Source organism: Oncorhynchus masou, chromosome 28, assembly GCF_036934945.1.
Source record: "Oncorhynchus masou masou isolate Uvic2021 chromosome 28, UVic_Omas_1.1, whole genome shotgun sequence".
NCBI classification, from domain to species: domain Eukaryota; kingdom Metazoa; phylum Chordata; class Actinopteri; order Salmoniformes; family Salmonidae; genus Oncorhynchus; species Oncorhynchus masou.
In genome coordinates, this window is record NC_088239.1 from 51838563 (window position 1) to 51863914 (window position 25352).

At 43.9% G+C, this 25352-nt stretch overlaps 1 protein-coding gene across 1 annotated transcript in view; it reads right to left on the reverse strand.

Annotated features, from left to right (window-relative positions):
- Positions 1 to 547: 547 nt before the first annotated feature.
- Positions 548 to 25352, reverse strand: part of lrrc75bb (leucine rich repeat containing 75Bb) — a 60070-nt gene continuing 35265 nt past the window's right edge. Inside the window, exon 4 of the mRNA XM_064942508.1 lies at positions 548 to 2652. Within this exon, the coding sequence (XP_064798580.1) occupies positions 2034 to 2652 (619 nt within the window). The 3' untranslated portion in view covers positions 548 to 2033. The remainder of the gene's footprint in view (positions 2653 to 25352) is intronic.

The window sequence follows — 25352 nt, forward strand, 5'->3', positions numbered from 1 at the left end:
AGGTCATTGGCCACAAATAAAACGTGATTTTATTTGTGTCCCGTGACCTTGAGCCTTCTCGGAAGGGCACTTCTGATGTAACTCTATGGCAGCACCCAAAGGGCTCACATTCTTTATGTCTACCCTTACTAAAGGGGAGGGGGGGGGGGGTAATGTAGTGTCCCAATGAGTGACAGAACACTGAGCTAATCACGGTGCAATGCTGAGCCAATCATGCTCCTATTTTCTGCTGGCCAGCCCCACCACAAAGAAAGCACTGATCTAGGCTGAAACACCTGCATTTGGAGCTGCCTGTTGGCATGTGGCTTTATTAACTCAATGATCCCCCACATTTTTTGCAAACTGATATGTGACACGTATTAATGCCAAAATAACATGCAAAACAGGCAAGCCCCCCCAATTTAAAAAAAGATGATGTCACCACTGCCCTATGCACAGAATATGAGTGTTCAACTTCTTGGTGTATGTTCTTGCCTGGTGGGAGATGACGTCAGTTTATACAGTTCAACAACAAACAACAACAATGACCACATGCATGGAACTGTGACATGTATTTATTTTGTTACAGTAAGCAAGGACAGTCATAACATGTATTCTATAATATGTTACTGGAGAGTAGATTGAGGTGGGAAGCAGAGACAAATGCAGTATGTTGGAAGCCATAGTGACTATAGCGGTTTGGATGAAGATCAATCCATTCTAGTGGACATTCATTTAGAGAGTTGTGACTGGATAGAGCCAGTCTAAACAGGCATTGACTTGTACTTGTATTTAAAGTGCGAACGAGTAAACAACAGTTTCTAGAGGACAACAGGTATGTCCAGAGCACTCACAAACACATACATCCACACCCACACAACTGCACACAGACAGACATAGACAACCACACGAGTGCACAAACAAGTACACACACACACTATAAATAATTTATTTAAAACTTGATCTCTGCAGACTATTGTTGAGCTGCAGTAAACAGTCATGTCAGTTAAAAAAAAAGATACAAAATAATGCTCAAAATAAACACTGAACAGAACATCTAAAGAGAACAGGCGATGGACACCTGTAACATGCTTCTTCTGATCCTCATATTCACAATTCTGTCCATTTATGTGTGCAAACAGCAATATTTTTGCCTTTCATTTGAACAAATAGGGCACATCTTATTTATTTATGGTACGATTCATAAATATAATCTTCCATATAACCGACGGTGGACGATGCACTCGAGAGATCATTCCGTTTTGCTTTGAGAAAAATGGTTAATCTCCTCAGCATCTGTCTCTGGTCACCACTAACACGACCTGACAGAGGAGGCAATCAGTTCATCAGCTGCCCAAACCCTCCCAGACAGACAGACAGACTGTGTGTTCTCTCCCCAGCTCCCAGCCCAGGGCAGCCCGACCCAGAACTCGCCGGCTGAGGCTCACTCAGAGGTTCACATCCTCATCAGAGCTGCTCTACTTGGAAAATAAAAACTCTTCTTTGATGAATGGGATTCTGGTGAATTAAAACCATCTGTTCTGAAATCAGTGTTTAGTCAATGTTGTGTGTTGTGCAATAAAACACAGCAGCATATTTATGCAAACAAACCCTCCCACTGTGTGATCCAGTCGGCATGTGCTACATGAAAGTACCTCAAATACATAAGAAAAAAAGTACTTGACATTAGAAAGCCAAAACAGTCAGGTGAAATCTAATCTGTCTTGTTCCTGTTGTTTAAGATTCCTTTGCTCATAAATAATGACATTCGGAGGACGACACAGTAACAACGTCACTGCAGTTCCTAGGATAACAATGTCTGTACCAACAAAATAACTGTACATTTTCCTGAAACTGTCTTTAGCTCTCTGTAATCGGAACATACAAAGGGACAACACAACACAGTGTTTTCTCCTAGTGGGTGTTTTATGAAATTGGTGACCCCAAGCTTCTCCTGTCATGATGACGCATGCTGACACAGGAGGCAGCACTCAGGGCAAGGTGAGGGTATAGTAGGGTACAAAGATTTGTCAATACACAATGGCTCTGACCATTCACCTCTCACAGTAGTGCAGAGCCACATTCGTGGATACAACCTTCCCCCCAAGCTTCTCCCCAACACCCCACGCCTCCAGCTCCAGCTTATCCTCATCCTCTTCTCCTTCCTCCTCCTCCCTCTTTCCCCCCTCCTCCTCTTCATACAGGCTGGGTTCTTCAATAGAGGTCTCCAGGGTATAACTACTATAGGCCTGCACCTCACTGTACTCATAGATTGTGGGCAGGCTACTCCGGAGGCCGAAGCGTCTGCGCAGGGCCACTAGGAGAGGCTGTGGCACGGTGAAGATGTCCACGTTGTTGCCCAGGTCCACCCAGGCCAGGCTGGGGAACTGCAGGGGGTTCTTCACCATCTCCGTCAGGTCCTTCAGCACGCCCACCGTCAGACGGTTGCCGTTGATGGCCAGGGTGGTGAGTTTGGGCATGGAGCCCAGGTGGGGTAGCAGCAGGCGCAGGCTCTCATCCTGCAGCTCGGTGAAGCTGAGGTCCACGGCCGACACAGAGTCGCCGTTACTTCGGAGGTAGAAGGCCACCCGGTGGATGTCTCGGCCAGACAGAGGGATGCCAGACAGGTTGACCACATCGTTGGTCAGTTTCTTCTTCAGTGTGGTTTTAAGACTGTGAAAGGAAAGACCAGAGACTGTTAGAAACTACACAGAGAATAGAATTGAAAAGCACAGAGCACAGAATAGCCATTTAGTATACATGATAACAAAGCTGAGACCAAGCATCCTATATTGGCAGTTAGGTATCCTCTAGCGTGCAAAAACAAATTATCTTAACTTAATGATCCTGTCTTTATCGATGTACAGAGAGCCCTGTTATGGGGAACTATGGATGTTGTTTAACTTGACATGGGATCAGAGGTCCCACTGCAACCAGGCAGTAAAAACAGATTATAAGGGAACTGGGAGAATTGTTTTGAGAAGTGTTTTTGGTGAATGTCATATATTTGTGTGTGTTTCTCTCTCTCTTCCTCCCTTCTTCCTTCAGAACAGCCCAAAAAATGCCAAATGTCACTTTCCACAGGGCACGGCTGACATTGGCTATACTGTCCCTTTTCCACAGAGCTATCAGTGGGCAAAGAGGCATCAAACTGGCACTACAGAGAACATGATTTACTCAACTCTATCTCTGCATATAGTAGAAGAGCAATATGTTTTAAAAGAGGAAGGGATCTGTGGTGATGGCAAATTAAGAATATGGCATTTAATGATCATACCAACCTTCAAATGACTGGACTAGTGAAATAAAAAATAAAAGTGTATGGAGAGTTCCAAGTGTATGGAGAGTTCCAAGTGTATGGAGAGTTCCAAGTGTATGGAGAGTTCCAAGTGTGATGCTACTGGACCTTTGACACTGTCATGGTGAATAATCATATCCCTCACTAGCTCTGAGACTAGGCAGAATAGAAGCACTAAACAAAAACCTGCTCCCTGACATAGTCTGATTAAAAATTCATTTGAAAGCTCCGAGGCAGCTGTACCGTGCGGAGGTGGCACAGGAGTGCAGGACTCTAGATGTGCCATGGAAGAATATGTTATGGATTTGGGGAGAGGGTTGAGCTCCTTTCTCTAGCCTCCAGTAGGACATTACAGTAGGAGGAAGTCAGGGGGAGGAAGTCTTTAAAACAATTGACAATGACAATGTGGGAATGGAGAGAGATTTACATACACACACAGCATTTCTGTAGTTCGCTGGGAGGATGTACTAGGTTACACTCCAGACGTGTATACATTAGCCCTTCTCTCTTTTTAGCCAGTCCTGTTTGCCTGGGGTTTGAACCCCATCTCCTCTTAGTCAGTCCTGTTTGCCTGGGGTTTGAACCCCCTCTCCTCTTAGTCAGTCCTGTTTGCCTGGGGTTTGAACCCCATCTCCTCTTAGTCAGTCCTGTTTGCCTGGGGTTTGAACCCCCTCTCCTCTTAGTCAGTCCTGTTTGCCTGGGGTTTGAACCCCCTCTCCTCTTAGTCAGTCCTGTTTGCCTGGGGTTTGAACCCCCTCTCCTCTTAGCCAGTCCTGTTTGCCTGGGGTTTGAACCCCATCTCCTCTTAGTCAGTCCTGTTTGCCTGGGGTTTGAACCCCATCTTCTCTTAGTCAGTCCTGTTTGCCTGGGGTTTGAACCCCATCTCCTCTTAGTCAGTCCTGTTTGCCTGGGGTCTGAACCCCATCTCCTCTTAGTCAGTCCTGTTTGCCTGGGATTTGAACCTCCTCTCCTCTCCCCTCCTGCTCCAAGGTTGTGTGGGAGCAGGAGCTTCATAAATGGGCTGCCTGTGGTCCTCACATCTGTCAGCCTCTCTGCTCTGGAGCAGCCAGGGAAAGGCCTGCAGCAGCTAACTGGAGCTCAGATTTGTGAAGTTATTGATTCCTCGAGTGGGCTATAATTCAACTCCCTCTCTCTACTTCCTACTCTCGCTTTCCCTCCTTCCCTCGATCACCATCCATCCCGCTCTCCCTTCCTCTGCAATCCCAGTCTGGGCTGTTTCAGGTTATTTTGCTCTGTATGTTGTAAGATCTATTTTTATCTTGCTACCCTTTTCTCTCGAACAACCCCTAAGGATTAGAATGGCAAGCTGATTTCCCCACAGAAATATAAGGTGTACTCTACACCACCTCTATATGGTAATTAACGTCATTGGCATTGACTGGTTGCTCCTTCACTCTCCCCTCTAAATGCCAGGGAGCCCCATCTGTCTCTCCCTAGCTCTCCTCAGCAGAGTGGCTCTGGGGCTTTTGCTTTGTGCAAGATCTGCAAGATGTAGGCTACACTTTCTGAGCCAACAGAGCCATGCATCAACTTTCGTTTTGTGTTGTTCTGTATTTTGGCAGCTTGAGGGCTCAGAGGATGTGGGTATTTCCCAGTTCCTGCTGGAGCAGCCTGCTTTCTCTCCTCATTGTGTGGGCGGAAAGAGATAGGAAAGAGAGAAGGGGGAGTAGAGCGAAGGGGGGATAGGAAGAGAGAAAAAGAGAGTACAGAGAAAGAGCGAGAGAGCGAAAGAGTGAGAGAGAGAGAGATAAATAAAGGAAAGAAAGAGCCTGTTCCAGTTTGACTGCGACGGGGCGTGTGGGTGGTGTAGGGCAATATTCTCTGTACTATTGTTTTAATGAGGCTGAGAAGCAGAGACGGTCTCAGACCGCCATCCAAATCCACTGCCTCCTAGCAAGGTGGGCAGAATGCCACCCACAGGCCTAGGACTCCGCTTGGTTCAGACTTATGGGCACAACCAACCTTTCTCACTGCCCGTTACCATGAAAAGATAAAATAACTACAAATGTCTTCTCTCTTGTTCTAATTTCATGTACCCACTTTGCCTGTGGCCAGCAGTATCATTTTACTCGGACCTGCAGTTTCTACAACATAAACAAAGGACTTCAAAGGCAGCCAGATTCTGTCTGCATAATAAGCAAGATGCATCTCAAGAACACTGAGCTTTTCCTGTATTAGGTCTCATTTAACAGCAAATGAGCGAGGGATATCCATCTATCCACTCCAGCAAGAGGGATTTGATTATGCAGCACAGGAACCTAAATGAGAATGGAGTCCCCTTCGTAAAGATATTAGCTGGTTAAGTCCCTTATGTAGGGGACTTTGAGCAGTTCTGAACCGGTTCCGGACAACATTTTTGTGTACAGAGCTCTCTGTGAACGGCGCAACATCAATTGCTGTGAACTCCGTGAAAGCTCTGGTTGTCCCTCATCTCATGCCGCTCTCCGCTTTCAGCTGAGATGCAGTATGTGAAATCTGACACCTCATTTACATAAGGAGCGACATGTCACATTTTCTGGCATAGCCAGACAAATGATCGATTTTCTCTGGCTGTGAACCTTGCAGCTCCGCTTGCAATACTGCATATGAAAAGGAGCCTAGCGATTACAGATAAAGTGGACTCATCTCGCTGTAATGTTCTCAGATGGATTTAGAGCTCACAATATGAAGAACTACCAAATAATTTTGTCAAATTGAAACAAGACCACTTTCTCTTGGTCACAGAGGGATGAAATCCCTTTGTGCTTAAAGCTAAAATTATATCGAGTCATCAGCCATTTGAATGGCGAGAGATGGTGAGATGTTAGCATGTCTTGGGGGTATGATCTTTGACCCTCTTCTCACTCATCCTTATTCACGATTCATTGAGGATTGGTAGCATCATGGTAGCATTCACATTAATGTAGCAGTGTTTAGAAACATATTATATTCTTATTTACAATAAAAGTGACTACAAAATTACACAATACATTATTTACGATTCATTTCTATTGGGCACAACAATCTGAAACACAACCAATATTTCTGCTGTTCGCTGGGAGGATGTACTACAGTGGTTCGTCCTTTTAAAGTTGCAGCATACTGCGGCACAGCTTGCATGGTGCCGCAGAATTCTATGGCACATTATTTAAGTGCCAACTACTGGTAACATTAATGCTAGTTAGTGCTAGTTTCACCACCAGAGGGCATCTTTGAGAAGCATTTGATAGCCGTCAAATCAAATCCAATTTATTTGTCACATACACATGGTTAGCAGATGTTAATGCGAGTGTAGCGAAATGCTTGTGCTTCTAGTTCCGACAATGCAGTAATAACCAACGAGTAATCTAACCTAACAATTCCACAACTACTACTTTATACACACACAAGTGTAAAGGGATAAAGAATATGTACATAAAGATATGAATGAGTGATGGTACAGAACGGCATAGGCAAGATGCAGTAGATGGTATCGAGTACAGTATATACATATGAGATTAGTAATGTAGGGTATGTAAACAAAGTGGCATAGTTTAAAGTGGCTAGTGATACATGTATTACATAAAGATGGCAAAATGCAGTAGATGATATAGAGTACAGTATATACATATACACGAGATGAATAATGTAGGGTATGTAAACATTATATTAAGTAGCATTGTTTAAAGTGGCTAGTGATATACTTTACATCAATTTCCATCAATTCCCATTATTAAAGTGGCTGGAGTTGAGTCAGTGTGCTGGCAGCAGCCACTTCAATAGTGCCTGTACTAGAGAATTTAAAACCTTTTTTGTAAGAACATAGTATATGGGACTGATTTAAAGAAGTTTTGCTTAAATTAATTTGATTCAAATTATGGTGTTTCTAACCCTCTGCGTTTCCATTAGGATAGATCGGAAAATAAGGCACTGTATAACGTGACAGTCGGGAGTAAAGAATCTACGTGTTGTGCGGGCATGTGGGAGATCGGTGTTCAATTCCATGACGCGGAGGAAGGACTAGGCTGTCCTTGTAAACAAAAATTTGTTCTTAACTGACTTGCCTAGTTAAGTAACGGTTGCACTAAGAGCATAACATTTATACACCCTAATTTTATAATTGTAGTTTAACCAATATTCAAACAGAGATCCAGTGAACATAAAAATCTCATTGATTTATCAAGACCAGCAGTGCAAAACAGTGCTAAAATAGTTGAAGGCACGGTTATCTGTAGCAACACATTTTGTATTGCGATGTGGTGACTTAGACAGCTGAGCCACTCCGGAGCCCCCGTCCACAAAGTATCAAAATACAGAGAGGTGCCCCCTGTCCTTGTGCCTTGAACCTCACGTGCTTTAAGTGGATACAGCTGGAGAACTGCAAGGCAAAACCATTGTGCGCCACTCGGGAGCCATGATATATTGTCCTGCTAATAACAGGTGTCACGATCTGACCTTTATTCCTTTGTTTTGTCTTTATTTAGCATGTCAGGGCGTGTGTTGGGGTGGGCAGTCTGTGTTAGTCTGTGTTTGGCCTGATATGGTTCTCAATCAGAGGCAGTCTATCGTTGTCCCTGATTGAGAACCATATTTAGGTAGCCTGTTTTCCTTTGTTTTCCTTTGTGTTTTGTGGGTGGTTATTTTCAGTCTTTGTGTGTCTGCACCAGATAGAACTGTTTCGGTTTTCACTTTGTTGTTTTGCTTTTGAAGTGTTCAGTTTCATTAAAAGAAAGATGAACACTTACCACGCTGCGCTTTGGTCCGATCCTTCTTCCACCTCTGAATGCCGTTACAGAACCACCCACCAAAAAAGGGCCAAGCAGCGTGGTAACAGGCAGCAGCAGCAGCAGCAGCAGCAGCAGCAGCAGCAGGAGCAGCGCTGTAAGGAGGAATGGACATGGGAGGACATTCTGGACGGCAAGGGTTGCTACACATGGGAGGAGAACCTGGCTGGAAGGGATCGCCTCCCATGGGAACAGGTGGAGGCAGCCAGGAGAGTGGAGGCAGCAGCTAAAGGGAGCCAGTGCTTTGAGGGAACACGGCTGGCAAGGAAGCCCGTGAGGCAGCCCCAAAAATGTATTGGGGGGAGCACACGGGGAGTGTGGCGAGTTCAGGTAGGAGACCTTACCGGAGAGCGAGAGGGACCGGGCAGGCACCGTGTTATGCGGTGGAGCGCACGGTGTCCCCGGTGCGTGTGCATAGCCCGGTGCGGTACATTCCAGCTCCTCGTATCGGCCGGGCTGAGTGGGCATCGAGCCAGGTGCCATGAAGCCGGCGCTACGCATCTGTTCTCCAGTGCGTCTCCTCGGGCTGGCTTACATGGCACCAGCCTTACGCATGGTGTCCCCGGTTTGCCAGCACAGCCCAGTGCGGGCTATTCCACCTCGCCGCACTGGCTGGGCTACGGGGTGCATTCAACCAGGTAAAGTTGGGCAGGCTCAAGAGCTCCAGAGCGCCTGCACGGTCCGGTCTATCCAGTGTCACCTCCACGCACCAGCCCTCTGGTGGCAGCCCCCCGCACCAGGCTGTCTCTCCGTCTCCTCCCAACAGGTGCTCCCGCCTGTCCAGCGCTGCCAGAGCCTTCCTCCTGCCCAGCGCTGCCAGAGCCTTCCGTCTGTCCTGAGCCGCCAGAGTCTCCCGTCTGTCCTGAGCTGCCAGTCTGCCAGGAGCTGCCAGAGCTGCCAGTCAGCCAGGAGCCGCCAGTCAGCCAGGAGCCGCTAGTCAGCCAGGAGCCGCCAGAACCGCCAGTCAGCCAGGAGCCGCCAGGAGCTGCCAGGAGCCGTCAGGAGCCGTCAGAGCCGCCAGCCAGCCAGGAGCCGCCAGCCAGCCAGGAGCCACCAGAGCCGTCAGTCAGCCAGGAGCCGCCAGAGCCGTCGGCCAGCCAGGAGCCTCCAGAGCCGTCAGCCAACCAGGAGCCTCCAGAGCCATCAGCCAGCCAGGAGCCTCCAGAGCCGTCAGCCAGCCAGGTGCCGCCAGAGCCGTCAGTCAGCCAGGAGCCGCCGGAGCCATCCTTCACTCCGGAGCTGCCGGTGTCTCCCGTCCATTCGGGACCCGTAGCGAGGGTCACCAGTCTGAGGTCGGTGGCGAGGGTCGCCGCTCAGAATAGGCCATGGGGGCGGTTGAGGAGGCGGACAAAAACTGTGGTGAAGTGGGGTCCACGTCCCACGCCAGAGCCGCCACCGCGGACAGACGCCCACCCAGACTCTCCCCTATAGGTTCAGGTTTTGCGGCCGGAATCCGCACCTTGGGGGGGGGGGGGGGTACTGTCACGTTCTGACCTTTATTCCTTTGTTTGTCTTTTTTAGCATGGTCCGGGTGTGTATTGGGGTGGGCAGTCTATGTTCGTTTTTCTATTTCTGTGTTTGGCCTGATATGGTTCTGAGGCAGCTGTCTATTGTTGTCCCTGATTAAGAACCATATTTAGGTAGCCTGTTTTCCTTTGTGTTTTGTGGGTGGTTATTTTCAGTCTTTGTGTGTCTGCACCAGATAGAACTGTTTCAGTTTTCAATTTGTTGTTTTGTTTTTGAAGTGTTCAGTTTCATTAAAAGAAAGATGAACACTTACCACGTTGCGCTTTGGTCCGATCCTTCTTTCACCTCTGAATGCCGTTACAACAGGGTTAATCATAAATCTGTGAAAATATCCAATGGGCTTTTATATAATTCTAAATGAATAATAATAATAATCGCTTTGTTTAAAAAATAACATTATTTCGGAGATTTTGTTTTCGAATAACGTAAAATGAGTGAGAAAAAGGCCATGCGGTGAGACATTGTTACTAGTTTGTAAATAAAGCCAGTTTGTTATTTAGAAGTATTTATGCTAACATCTCACCATTATCATTGCATACTAGGAATATGGGACCAAATACTAACATTTTGTGTCAATAATTTGGAACCCCACCGTGTTTTTATTACTTCTGAAACAAATGTCTTTCTCTGAGCAATTAGTATAAACAAATATAACTAGAAAGCACTTCAATAATTTCAAGCCCTATTTTGTTGAATAGGGAGAAAAAAATCATACGATTTTCACATTTTCATATTTGTACTGTGTTCTTGAGCTTCTGTCCTCAAAAGTGACTACACCTCAGCAATTCAATCTTTCTGGCAGTATAAGCATTACTTGGTATTGTTTACGGCCCTCTCATGATAAAAAAAAATATTGGTTATGGTTATGTTAACATTTAACAGCTGCTCTGGCTGATTGCCTTTCATAGCTGTTCTTTCCTATAGGAAATAATCCTCTTTTTAATATGGATGTCTATGGGCACTCATTCTCATTATATGACAATCTATGTTATCTATTGAGGAATAGGGCTGTAGAGTCTACGGTAAAATATCCTCAAACAATGGTGTATAAAGCTGAGATGGTAGGCCAGAACTAAAGACAGATCTTTATCAGCTTCAAAAGCTCTGAACAAACAATCCATTCAGTGAAATAGGGCGAGACCATCACCTGTGATTTAGTGTCAGTTTAAACAGCTCTGGGTTGAGATCATACAGGCTAAGTTATGACAACATCCATTTCAAGACCTGCCGCCACAAATCCAGAGATTTACAGAGCGGGCCGCGACAGCACAGATAGCATGACGTCAACTAATTTCTCAGCCAGAGGAGCTCTCTTCATGCAACCCCTATTCCCTATTTCAGCGCACATCAGCATTCATGTGAATTTGTATTCAGGATATTGGTTAGCATGTGTATTTGTGTACTGTGTAAGTGTTGCTTTTAAACTCTGGTAGTTGAGTTCATTCTGGTCACTTAAAACTCTTCCTGGCTGTGGTGATTGCAACCCCAGTAAAGACCTTAGCGGACTCATTGATTTATTTCTTTACCTTCACCCTTTCTCATCCTCTCCTTTAATCTCTACCACACTACTACTGTCTGTCAGGGTCATTTTAGACCCATTGAGGCTAATGGCTATGTTCAGTGTAGCTGCTCTCCTGGTGGACAGAAGGTAAGTGGTCATAAGCATTGGTCTTCTTTGTCCCTCCCAATTATTTCTCCCTGGGAAAAGCCTGGCACGACTTAATGCTCTGAAGGTACGCAACCTATCTTGAAATGGGAAAGTGGGGGATGAAAATTTCTGTCACTACTAAAAACTTGATTTGGAAAGAAATGTGGTGAACGTTTACCAGACACTTTTCGCACAACACCTAAAGCGTCTGGGGGTGGGTGGTGAGTGATAAATGCAAATGTCGAGGGAATCTTGAAATCTGTCCAACCACATAGAATACACATTCCCCTTCATCTACCCCCATAAATCAGCATAGAGAGCCTGGGAGTAAAAGTTATAGTGTTTCAGTGGATATAGACTAATTCCTACTAACCAGTTTTTGTGCACTTCAATATCCAAATCTACTCTAAATGGTGGGATGACTCAGTCTCATATGGTAAATGTAAGGAGTTGCCGTGATGGATGTGGACTTACAGACACTCACACTTAGTCATTTACCAGACACTCATATCCAGAGTGACTTACAGGACAAATTAGGGTTAAGTGCCTTGTTCAAGGGCACAGACAGATTTTACACCGAGTCGGCTCAGGGATTCAAACCTTTGGCCTTTTGGTTACTGGCCCAACAATCTTAACTGTTAGGCTACCTGCCAGCGTAGCAGGTCATTCCAACAATATGCTCAGGCATAAATAATATGCGCTATGTGAGTCTCTCAGGGAACTGGGAAGAGGGTCTAACTAGGTAATACTAATTAGAATCCTCCAGGCGGTTACACTTCAGCTGAGCAATGCAAAGACACACGCGACTCATGTCAGCCGAATTAAATAAAGTCACTTGAGAAATATTGGATGTAGATGCTATCCCAGAGGCCTGGTGGATCAATGTCTGCTTCATCAACACTTTGGTCCTGAGTTGTTTATTCAGGATATGGGTATCTGTATTAAACATGATGGATGGTCTGGGTATCTGTATTAAACATGATGGATGGTCTGGGTATCTGTATTAAACATGATGGATGGTCTGGGTATCTGTATTAAACATGATGGATGGTCTGGGTATCTGTATTATACATGATGGATGGTCTGGGTATCTGTATTATACATGATGGATGGTCTGGGTATCTGTATTATACATGATGGATGGTCTGGGTATCTGTATTATACATGATGGATGGTCTGGGTATCTGTATTATACATGATGGATGGTCTGGGTATCTGTATTAAACATGATGGATGGTCTGGGTATCTGTATTAAACATGATGAATGGTCTGGGTATCTGTATTATATATGATGGATGGTCTGGGTATCTGTATTAGAAATTGATGGATGGTCTGGGTATCTGTATTAAACATGATGGATGGTCTGGGTATCTGTATTAAACATGATGAATGGTCTGGGTATCTGTATTAAACGTGATGAATGGTCTGGGTATCTGTATTAAACATGATGGATGGTCTGGATATCTGTATGAAACATGATGAATGGTCTAGGTTGGCTGAGCCTTGTGAGAACCAGGGCTTTCTGCTAACTAATCTATTCTTTCAACACCAAACCAGGTATGGAATACTCTCGTTGTTCTGTATGTTGTTCTTTCTTTCAGTCTGTGTCATGTCTATTGGCGAGATAGGGCACAGATTCCCAGGCCTGGGTGGTTTTAAAAGGGGACACCACAGAGAAGCTTTTCAGAGTGAAAATATTTGACAACATTTTAGTACTGCTGCTGGGCCCGTTGCACAAATGGATGTGCATGCAGTGATTGAGAACTTCGCCACAGGGCCTTGGAAGCTAACATTCAGCAACATGTTTGGTTTGAGCCAAGCTATCATTCCGATTGGGCAAGCATATGAACATACACACACAGGCTTTCACCCCTAAACCCACCGCTAAGTAAGTCTCTTCCAACAGCCTCTGAAGGAGTCCTATCCTCCCACCAACACTTCATGATCCAGCTCTGAGACCCCCCAGGCTTCTCCACAGGTGTATGCCAGGGTGCTTTAATTAGCCCAGAGAAGGGCACTGAGGTCTCAGAGGGAGGGGAGGAGCAGACTGTATCAGTGCCAACCAACGCCTCCTTCCCTCCACTAATACGCCTATCAGCCACTTCTCATGGGCCCTCCTGACACCAGCACGCCACCGGGTTCCCCTAACACAGGTTGGAGTGGCAGCTCAGCTCAGTGTGCAACGACACGCACCACAACACAACAACGTGAGGGAACAGAACACAACATGAAGGAAAACACGTACAATAACACAATTCAAGGTAAAGCAAAGCCATGAACTATAAACCGTAATAACCTTTCTCCCACACTCGCTGTTTCCCCTGCTCTCCTGCCTAATAGGATCTACTGTATCTGTACTAAGTTCACAAAGGTTGTTTTTTTCATTGAATGTATAAAGTGAATCATTAATAAAGTTAATAATTGGCAGTTGCTTACTAAGTATCTGGAGCTACAAAACCCTGGATCATTGTTATTCTAACTTCCGCGACGCATATAAGGCCCACCCCAGGCCTCCTTTCGGAAAAGCTGACCACGACTCCATTTAGTTGCTTCCAGCCTGCAGACAGAAACTAAAACAAGAAGCTCCCGCGCTCAGGTCTGTTCAACGCTGGTCCGACCAATCTGATTCCACGCTTCAAGAACGCTTTGATCACGTGGATTGGAATATGTTCCGCATTGCGTCCAACAACAACATTGACGAATACGCTGATTCAGTGAGCGAGTTCATTAGAAAGTGCATCGGCGATGCTACACCCACAGCAACGTTTAAAAGATTCCCAAACCAGAAACTGTGGATTGACGGCAGCATTCGCGCGAAACTGAAAGCGCAAACCACTGCTTTTAACCAGGGCAAGGTGACCGGAAACATGACCAAATACAAACAGTGTAGCTATTCCCTCTGCAAGGCAATCAAACAAGCTAAGTGTCAGTATAGAGACAAAGTAGAGTCACAATTCAACGGCTCAGACACAAGAGGTATGTGGTAGGGTCTACAGTCAATCACGGATTACAAAAAGAAAACCAACCCCGTCGCGGACCAGGATGTCTTGCTCCCAGACAGACTAAATAACTTTTTTGCTCGCTTTGAGGACAATACAGTGCCACTGACATGGCCCGCTACCAAAACCTGCGGGCTCTCCTTCACTGCAGCTGACGTGAGTAAAACATTTAAACGTGTTAACCCTCGCAAGGCTGCAGGCCCAGATGGCATCCCCAGCCGTGTCCTCAGAGCATGCACAGACCAGCTTGCTGGTGTGTTTACGGACATATTCAATCAATCCTCATCCCAGTCTGCTGTTCCCACATGCTTCAAGAGGGCCACCATTGTTCCTGTTCCCAAGAAAGCTAAGGTAACTGAGCTAAACGACTACCGCCCCGTAGCACTCACTTCCGTCATCATGAAGTGCTTTGAGAGACTAGTCAAGGACCATATCACCTCCACCCTACCTGACACCCTAGACCCACTCCAATTTGCTTACCGCCCCAATAGGTCCACAGACGACACAAACGCAACCACACTGCACACTGCCCTAACCCATCTGGACAAGAGGAATACCTATGTGATAATGCTGTTCATCGACTACAGCTCAGCATTTAACACCACAGTACCCTCCAACTCAATCATCAAGTTTGCGGACGACACTACAGTGGTAGGCTTGACTACCAACAACGACGATACGGCCTACAGGGAGGAGGTGAGGGCCCTCGGAGTGTGGTGTCAGGAAAATAACCTCACACTCAACGTCAACAAAACAAAGGCAATGATTGTGGACTTCAGGAAACAGCAGAGGGAGCACCCCCCTATCCACATCGACGGGACAGTAGTGGAAAGGGTAGTAAGTTAAGTTCCTCGGCATACACGGACAAACTGAATTGGTCCACCCACACAGACAGCGTTGTGAAGAAGGCGCAGCAGCGCCTCAAGAAATTTGGCTTGTCACCAAAAGCACTCACAAACTTCTACAGATGCACAATCGAGAGCATCCTGTTGGGCTGTATCACTGCCTGGTACGGCAACTGCTCCACCCACAACCGTAAGGCTCTCCAGAGGGTAGTGAGATCTGCACAACGCATCACCAGGGGCAAACTACCTGCCCTCCAGGACACCTACACCACCCGATGTCACAGGAAGGCCATAAAGATTATCAAGGACAACAACCACCCAAGCCACTGCCCCGCTATCATCCAGAAGGCGAGGTCAGTACAGGTGCATCAAAGCAGGGACTGAGGGACTGAAAAACAGCTTCTATCTCAAGGCCATCAGACTGTTAAACAGCCACCACTCACATTGAGTGGCTGCTGCCAACATACTGACTCAACTCCAGCCACTTTAATAATAGAAATTGATGGAAATTGATGTAAAAATGTATCACTAGCCACTTTAAACAATGCCACTTAATATAATGTTTACATACCCTACATTACTCATCTCATATGTATATATATATACTGTACTGTATATCATCTACTGCATCTTGCCATCTTTATGTAATACATGTATCACTAGCCACTTTAAACTATGCCACTTTATGTTTATATACCCTACATTACTAATCTCATATGTATATACTGTACTCTATACCATCTACTGCATCTTGCCTATGCCGTTCTGTACCATCACTCATTCATATATCTTTATGTACATATTCTTTATCCCTTTACACTTGTGTGTATAAGGTAGTAGTTGTGGAATTGTTATAGGTTAGATTACTCGTGGGTTATTACTGCATTGTCGGAACTAGAAGCACAAGCATTTTGCTCCACTCGCATTAACATCTACTAACCATGTGTATGTGACAAATAAAATTTGATTTGATTTGATTTGATTTACAGGTGTTAAGACATATTTCTGTGAGCATGTATTCTACACTCTTAGAAAAATCTTGTGTTATCTATAACATAAAAGGGTTGTTTGGCTGTCATCATAGGAGAACCCTTTGAAGAACCATTTTCTGGTTCCAGGTAGAACCCATTTGGGTTCCATGTAGAACCCTTGCCACAGAGTGTTCTACATGGAACCCAAAAGAGTTCAACCTGGAACCAAAAGAGTTATCCTATAGGGACAGCCAAAGAGCCCCTTTGGAACCCTTTTTTCTAAGAGTGTATGAAAAAACAAAAACTATTCCAGAAGTTTATTATTTGCCATGTTTTCAGTTTCCATGGAAAAGAGTTAGCATTACATAACTGTAACTGGACACCAGGAAGAGTAGCTGCTGCTTTATCCTGATTAAATACTGAATACTAAATCATGGAAAACTGCGCCCCTGTCTGCAATGTCAAGGCCCGGTTATGAAACCAACATTAAAGTGCAGCGTTGCAAAGGGACACAGTGGTGCTTGATGGTAGTTGGGAGACAATGGGGATTTGCTCTGTGTAAACGTCAGACCAGGCAGCAACAAAAATACTCTTTGATTCATTCTTCAGGTTTTCTCTCCCTCCATATTTTCCTGTAATCCCCAATGTTTTTTTCTATGCAAGGCCCAAATCAAAAGCTCTAATATCAGATCAATATGTTTTCACAGATATAATCAATGGATCACAACCACAGAGAATGTGGATATCCTAATTTAGAATTTGGCTAACAGAGCAAAAATGCTGTAGGTAATCAAGGTCATTCTTGCAGGTACATGTGGTGTGGGAGAGCCCTACCACTCAGAGGGGAGTATGTGGTGTAGATGTCTCCCACACTATCTCCAGAGGTAGTGTGGGCGACATCTCTTCAAGAGAGATTTGAATCTAGATCCGTCTCTTTAGACTACACAAGTATCTCTGCTGGACTTAGTTTGTGTCGTCAAAGAAGTGTAGTGTAAAGAGGCCCTACGATGCTGGGCTCATTGGGAAATGTGCCATTCATTATGGATAACGACCATAGATGACTCCTTAAGTTTCTCTACAAGGTGGAGGCCAGACATTTTTTAAACAATTATTTTACCAGGTATGTTGACTGAGAAAACATTCTCATTTACAGCAATCACCTGGGGAATAGTTACAGGGGAAACTACAAACTGGGGATGATTAGGTGACCATGATGGTATGAAGGCCAGATTGGGAATTTAGCCAGGACACCAGGGTTAACACCCCTACTCTTACGACAAGTGCCATGGGCTTTTTAGTGATCATAGAAAGTCAGAACACCTGTTTAACGTCCTATCCAAAAGACAGCAACCTACACAGGGCAATGGGATATTTTTTTTAGACCAGAGGAAAGAGTGCTTCCTACTGGCCCTCCAACACCACTTCCAGTAGCATCTGGTCTCTCATCCAAGGACCAAAACTGCTTAACTTCAGAAGCAAGCCAGCAGTGGGATGCAGGGCGGTATGTTGCTGGCAAAGAACAATGAGAGGTTGATTGGATTACCTAGCGTATACAAGAAACTAGACCGACTACGAGGAGGAGACTTTTATACACAATCAAATGGGTAGGGGAGGGACAACATGAGGCAATGTTCACAGATATGGTACTGACAATGACATACCACTCTGTTACTTGCTAAGACATTTCCCTTTTTCATCCTCTTATTTCATTCTAAGTAAGCATTTCAATCGACTCTAAAAGGAAGTCTATATTTAGATGTATATTTTCCTCCCACATGTTGTTTACTCATTTCACCTCCTTTTCTCACCTTGAGCATGTCTCTCAGGTTATTAGAGTGTCAGGAGGGATGAGTCAGAGTTGTCATGACCTTTTTGTAGAGAGACCTCAGGGGATGCCTGCCGAGACTCCCTGAAAATAGGTTAAACACATTGAAACAGCCGACACTGGGGAAACAGGCAGATGAGTGATGTAAATAAATAAATGAAGTAGAAGTGCTTCAGTATCATGAACAACTTTGTCCTAGACTCACAAGTCTACTGGAGTCACTGAACAATGGTAACGACACAACAGGTAGTGGTAGCAATAGAATGACAGAACGCTGTTGTGCTCCTGAACAGGGTAGCGAATTAACCTGAACTGCCTGAGTAAACCAACGTCAACTTGTATACAATACTGCATGCTTAGCTGAACAAGCAAGCCAATGAAAAGCATTCTACAATGTCCTTGTGAGTGTATGAGTGAATTCAAGGGACAAAAATAGGCAAGAAAGACCGATGAAGTTACATTGCAAGGGATGTGCAAAAGTAACCTTGGCAGTATCTTTTTCTTCGCACTGTATCAAGTCGTTTCACACCTTTGGATCAGTGTGAAATTGACAGTCAATCAAACGGGGCTTGACACGTGCTGAGTTGACTGAAATCCTACCTACTCCACCTGCCTTGGATAAACCTGTTACCTCATGTCACAGCCAAAGTGTATGTGGAAGTGTCTAGATGTGTGGGTGTGTGTGTGTGCAAAGGTTTGTGTGTGCAAAGGTAAGAGTGCCAGCAGTGTGCTAGGGATTGCAGTGAGGAACAGGCTGTCAAATGCGTGGTTGGTACTATATGTAACCGTGTCGTCTGATTCAGTAGCCTGTGTCTGGGTCAGATATCAGAGCCCCTGGTGGACAGCCTCACGTGTAGCAGACAGATGGAGTCAGAGTGGATATATTCACCCACATGCACAGCTGATAAGACCTGTGCGAGGTCAGTACATGTGCATTCAAGCTGGGACCGAGAGACTGAAAAACAGCTTCTATCGCAAGGCCATAAGACTGCTAAACAGCCATCACTAACTCAGAGAGGCTGCTGCCTAGATAGAGGCACAAATCACTGGCCACTTTAATAAATATATCACTAGTCACTTTAAACAGGGCCACTTTAATAATGTTAACATATCTAACATTACTCATCGCATATGTATATACTGTACCTTATACCATCTATTGCACTTACCCAATGCCGCTTGGCCATTGGTCATCCATATATTTATACAGTTTTTCACAATTCCTGACATTTAATCCTAGTAAAAATTCCCTGTCTTAGGTCAGTTAGGATCACCACTTTATTTGAAATGTCAAAATAATAGTGGAGAGAATGATGTATTTTAGCTTTTATTTCTTTCATCACATTCCCAGTGGGTCAGAAGTTTACATACACTCTATTAGTATTTGGTAGCATTGCCTTTAAATTGTTTAACTTCTTTGGGGCACCCCCCCCCCTTCTTCTCAATTTACGCCTAAAGACTTTCCCTAATCTAACTGCCAGTATGTAGCTCAGGCCCAGAAGCAAGGATATGCATATTCTTCGTATCATTTGAAAGGAAACACTCTGAATTTTGTGGAAATGTGAATTGAATGTAGGAGAATATAACACAATAGATATTGTTGAAGAAAATACAAGGAAATAAACATACGTTTTCTGTTTTTTATTGTGGCTGCATCCTCTTTCAAAGGAACAAAAACAGCCAAACATACAGATAGGATGCTGAGGATGATTTGAATGAAGAACATAAGATGGCAACATTAGTTGAGCAAAGTTTTAGACAGGTAACTTCAAGAATGAGCGAGCTACATGACATTGAGCATGAAGTCACCCAGGTGTCCCACACAAATGTACCCAAATGTACCCAAGTGGCCAAATTGGTACAGTGATACATTTGGAAGGAAAGAACTATATAAAAATACATACATGCTATTCTAACACCCCCCCCAAAAATATATATTAAAAATAAATAAATAAATAATAATAATAATAAAACATAAACAAATATCAAGGGTAACTATTTACACATTTTCTATTTACAATATTGTCAAGACCCTCAGTCCTCTACACAATATTGTGCTGCTGGTGCCATGGCCAATAGCAGTCTCTTTCTGCTGTAAAGCAGAGGCTTACTGAACATGTGGTGCAGGTGATGGGGCATTTCCTGTGACAAAGGGCACAACAACGTCTCCCTACTGTGCCCTTTTTGCCCCAAGGCACATTCATGCCTGCAGAGATGAATTTGGGCAGGTGAACACCACTGGTTGGAGCAGAAGGGACAGAGGTAGAGGGGACAGAAGGTGCTACAGTGGACTTGCTGTAGCTAGCAAGCTCCTGGATGAGCAGCTCCCTGAATGCTAGCTGTGAGATGGGGGGCTGTCCACAGCTCTTGGCCATTTCCTTCTGGAGGATGAAGGCATTCACCACAGCATTGTTAATGAAATGATAGAAAAATGTCTTGTACCATTTCATGGTCTTGTGGACAACATTGTAGTATCTTATCAGTGCATCTGACAGGTCCACACCTCCCATGCCCTTGTTGTAGTCCTTCACAGCAGCTGGAATGGGGATTTTTTTTTGTGGTCCATGCCCCGATACCACCCTTCACACGCCTGACGACGTGATCGCCACTGAAGGACTTGTGGATAGTTGTGCACATGACCACCTCTCTGGTATCCATCTACTTTACAAAGAGCAGGCCATTTTCACGAATCCATCGCATGGTACCCCGCTCAGCCCGCTTAGGCACGTCGTTCACCTTTGTTTTTGGAAAGCCCACTCTGTTGGCCCGAATGGTGCCACAAGCCCACACATCACGCTTCCTCAGCTCTGTAAACAGGGTAGGGCATGTGTAGAAGTTGTCCACAAACAGTTTGTAGCCTTTCCCCAGCAGTTGAAAATCCAATAACTCCATAACAGAATCAGAACTCAGTCCATTACCGGTAGCAAAACTGAAAGATTCATCTTCCTGAAGCAACTCGGTCTCGCTTTCTCTATAATTTGGGTTAAATCTGTATACCTAGACTTTGTTTTAGCTTTTCCTGATTTATTCGCCATAATTTAAATATATAAACTTGCCGAAAATGCTATTGACTATGTACTGCTATGCGTAACACTCGTGGCTCCGTCAAGTAGTATTTGCAATGGCGAATGCACTTCTGTTACGCCAGAGTTTACAACAAAGGCTGGTCTTCAAAGGTATAACCATTACATATTACCGTTTACCTCAGCTCATTGGCTATCTTCCAAGCTAGATTTCAAGATGATCAGTGGTCATTGGGCCAAAATACAGTCAATCAACGATAGACCGGTCCTACCATTGGTGCGCAATGAGGTCATTGATTGGTGTCTTCAAATCAGTTTGTTTTGGTCAATACGTCCCGGTGAAAGAACAATAAAGTATGGATGTGTTAATAACAACCAGAGGATTGCAATGTAACCAACCATGACTGGATAATGTTTGTTTAGTGTGTGTAATTACCACAAACGCTTCGTCCAAAGTTGAATGAGACGGAAATTACGACGCAAGCGGTTTTCAAATGTTTCATGTTAGGCTATAAAAATGGATGTTATCAAACAAAATGAACATTCACTGTGTAGTTAGGACACTTGGCATTGCCACCAGAGGAAGGTCTTCAAAGGTAAGCGATTTATTTTATTGTTATTTCTGACTTTGCTTGGTTAATGCTTGGTTGGAAAAATTACTTGTGTCATGCACACAGTATAAGTCCTAACCGACTTGCCAAAAATAAAGTTTGTTAACAAGAAATTTATGGAGTGGTTGAAAAACAAGTTTTAATGACTCCAACCGAAGTGTATGTAAACTTCCGACTTCAACTGTATGTACATATTCTTATTCCATCCCTTCAGATTTGTGTGTATTAGGTAGTTGTTGGGGAACTGTTTGATTACTTGTTAGACATTACTGCACTGTCGGAACTAGAAGCACAAGCATTTCGCTACACTCACATTAACATTTGCTAACCATCTGTATGTGACCAATACAATTTGATTTGATTTGCTAACAGCACGACAGCCATAAAAGCACTCAACGCCAGTATCTTACTCTTTTAACCATTCACCTAAAGCTAATAATGCTTTCTATTGAGCTGCTTGGATAACCTTTGGCCCATGCAGCTGATAATGCTTCTGAATGATGAGTTTAGTATGAGTGTAGTACCATATAAAGTGATAAAAAAGAAGTATCAATTGGGTTAGAAGTAGAAGTAGTATTTATTTACTGAGCATGCACACACAGCATAGAGCATTTAACTCATATCCACTGACTTCCATTATAACTTCAAACCCTCATCAGCTAGTACTGAGTAATGCATTTATTACTACATGGGGAAGGTTGTCTAACGGTATCTACTAAATCGGCTGCAGGCAGGGCTTCTTCCTATTTTTACTGAGCTAGATTCATCATTGGATGTTGTTATTAAGACCTCAGATGACGGCGTCAATGATTGCCTGGAAGTAAAGATAATTAATGAAATAACATCTGCTATATGAGCGAATTCTCCTCCGATTGTGCTGGAAGAGCAATTTCAGGGTATTAAAGAATATGGATTTGATTAATTTGAAATCCAATGCAGATGTAGAAAAGATTATAAACATGTTCAGGGGGACTCAGTCATTTATTATAAGGAGGACACTATAACATGCTATTGCGGACACTAATCAAATAGACTTTCAACTCTCCTGGGACATGATTCCAAACAATAAAGGACAAAACGTCTCTGCACCTTACACAGTGTTCTAGGACTGAGCTGACTGAAGTAATACATTTTATGCATGAGCTCTGAAACGAATACAATGGATTCTATTCCATCTCTTCTGTGAAAATAATGACATTTTCTGTGGCTGGAAAGCATGCTACTGCACATGGAATAAGTATTTTCTTTCCTATACATGAGAGAACAGATCTATAGCTGTAACCTATTTACTGTAAGACGAGGTGGGAGGAATGAAAGAAACACAGGGGTTCTAATGGGTAACCTTGTAGTGCCCCCCCCTCTCCCACCCACCCACCCTCTCTCTTTCTTTCTCTTCGCTCTTTCCCTCCCTCATCTCTCTTCTCCTCTCTCTATGACAGAAGGTTTTCCCTAGAGCCCCAGCTCAGACCGCATACTTGCTCTGTTCTTTCTGTGAGGCAACTGTTGAACAAAATGGACTCTTAAAAGAAAGAAAAAATAGAAAAAAATCGATGTGAGAAAAAGGATTTTAAAATAGGACCAACCTGAGAGGGAGCGAGAGAGAGGGAGCGTGAGAGAAACAGAGAGAGAGAGAGAGTGAGCAAGAGAGAGTGAGAGATAAAGAGGATAAAAGAGGAAGGATTACTCAAAATCATAAAGACATCAATTGAGGAAAAGCATCACTTTAAGTAAAGTATACCCATTATCAAACATCGTTAAATACCTATTATCATTGAAACAGTGAAACCATTATGAATTCTAAATGCTACTAGTATATTCACAGCACAAACTCTTTCAAAGTCTTCTGAGATGTTTCATTAAGCCTGGAAATGTACTTGAATAGAAATGGGTTAACGGCAGGGTTTCCGTTAGAAAAATGTGGCGCTGGATATTTGCCCAGCAGCATTTTCATTTACCGCAAACTTGAGAAATCTACCAGACCCATATGCATTTGGTGCATAACCTGATTAGGGTGTTCATCCAGGGTGCTCAGAATAACAAAAATCACATTTTGATTATGGTAATTCATATGAACAGGACATACAAGTCGAGGATGCAACAATGTGCGATACTTCTTACCGAATTCTGATGTACACTTTGAAGATGTTAGAATTCCTTTCCACATTTACTTTTCCCCAGCCACGAAGATGAGTAATGAACAGCAAAATCACTAGCCTATGTCAATCTACTATCCCCCATAGAACAAAATCGACTATTCTATTGGTCAGTTTATCGAGAAAGAAATAGCCTATTCCAAACAGACTCTGGAACAGTTGTGGGACGATAGTACCCAAATTCATACAACCAGTAGGCCTAGTTTACATATAAAATATTAAAAAGCAACAAATCTGATGCAACAGATCAGAACGCTTAGCTTAAAATGTTGATAAACTATACTTTCTTCACATTATAGCTAAGCACAGCGATGCACACTGCAATGTTTGTTCCATAATGCAATTAGCGGGAAAACACAGTTTTAAAAAGGGCACCGTGCATGTGAGTGGCTTCATGTGACAGAGATATCATTTAGAAAGAGGGGAGATCTAATATGCAACAACTAGTATCTTGTTGCTAATAGGACTAGTATTCTGCCTTTGGCTACAAGACAATGAAAGAAAAGATGATATTAAATCAGTGTCCATGGATATGGTATGACTTTGGCTAGGTTACTTGAAAGCAAGGTAAGACATGCCTCATAATAAACTCAGCAAAAAAAGAAATGTCCTCTCACTGTCAACTGCATTTATTTTCAGGAAACTTCACGTGTAAATATTTGTATGAACATAACAAGATTCAACAACTGAGACATAAACTGAACAAGTTCCACAGACATGTGACTAACAGAAATTCAATAATGTGTCACTGAACAAAGGGGGGGTCAAAATCAAAAGTAACAGTCAGAATCTGGTGTGGCCACCAGCTGCATTAAGTACTCCTCCTTATGGACTGCACCAGATTTGCCAGTTCTTGCTGCGAGATGTTACCCCGCTCTTCCACCAAGGCACCTGCAAGTTCCCGGACATTTCTGGAGGGAATGGCCCTAGCCCTCACCCTCCGATCCAACAGGTCCCAGACATACTTAATGGGATTGAGATCCGTCGCCCATAGGCGACGTTGTTGCCGGTGATGTCTGAGGACCTTCCTTACAACAGGCCTACAAGCCCTCAGTCCAGCCTCTCTCAGCCTATTGCGGACAGTCTGGGCACTGATGGAGTGATTGTGCATCTTTCTTTTGGTGTTTTTCAGAGTCAGTAGAAATGCCTCTTTTAGTGTCCTAAGTTTTCATAACTGTGACCTTAATTGCCTACCGTCTGTAAGCTGTTAGTGTCTAACGACTGTTCCACAAGTGCATGTTCATTAATTGTTTATGGTTCATTGAACAAGCATTGGAAAAAGTGTTCAAACCCTTTACAATGAAGATCTGTGAAGTTATTTGTATTTTCAAAGAATTGACTTTGAAAGACAGGGTCCTGACAACGGGACATTTCCTTTTTTGCTGAGATTATGTATTAAAACTATAAGGTTTCAAACGATTCAGTATATGTTTTCAAAATGCATACTGCCTCCAGTTCATTGCAAAGTGGTGTGTGAAGCGCTGATGAAGCATGCCTTCTGTTGCCTATGCATTTGCTGTTTGATATTTTCCATTCAAAGGCTCTGTATTTGTATGCTGTACGCATTTGATAAATAAGATACATAACGAATATACTGTACTCGTGCCAATTTAATTCCACTAAATTATGCAAATTAACCTATACACCAATAAGCATGACCAGTCAAATGTATTTAAAACTTCTTCAGGCGTTGGTTCCTGTACAGGAACC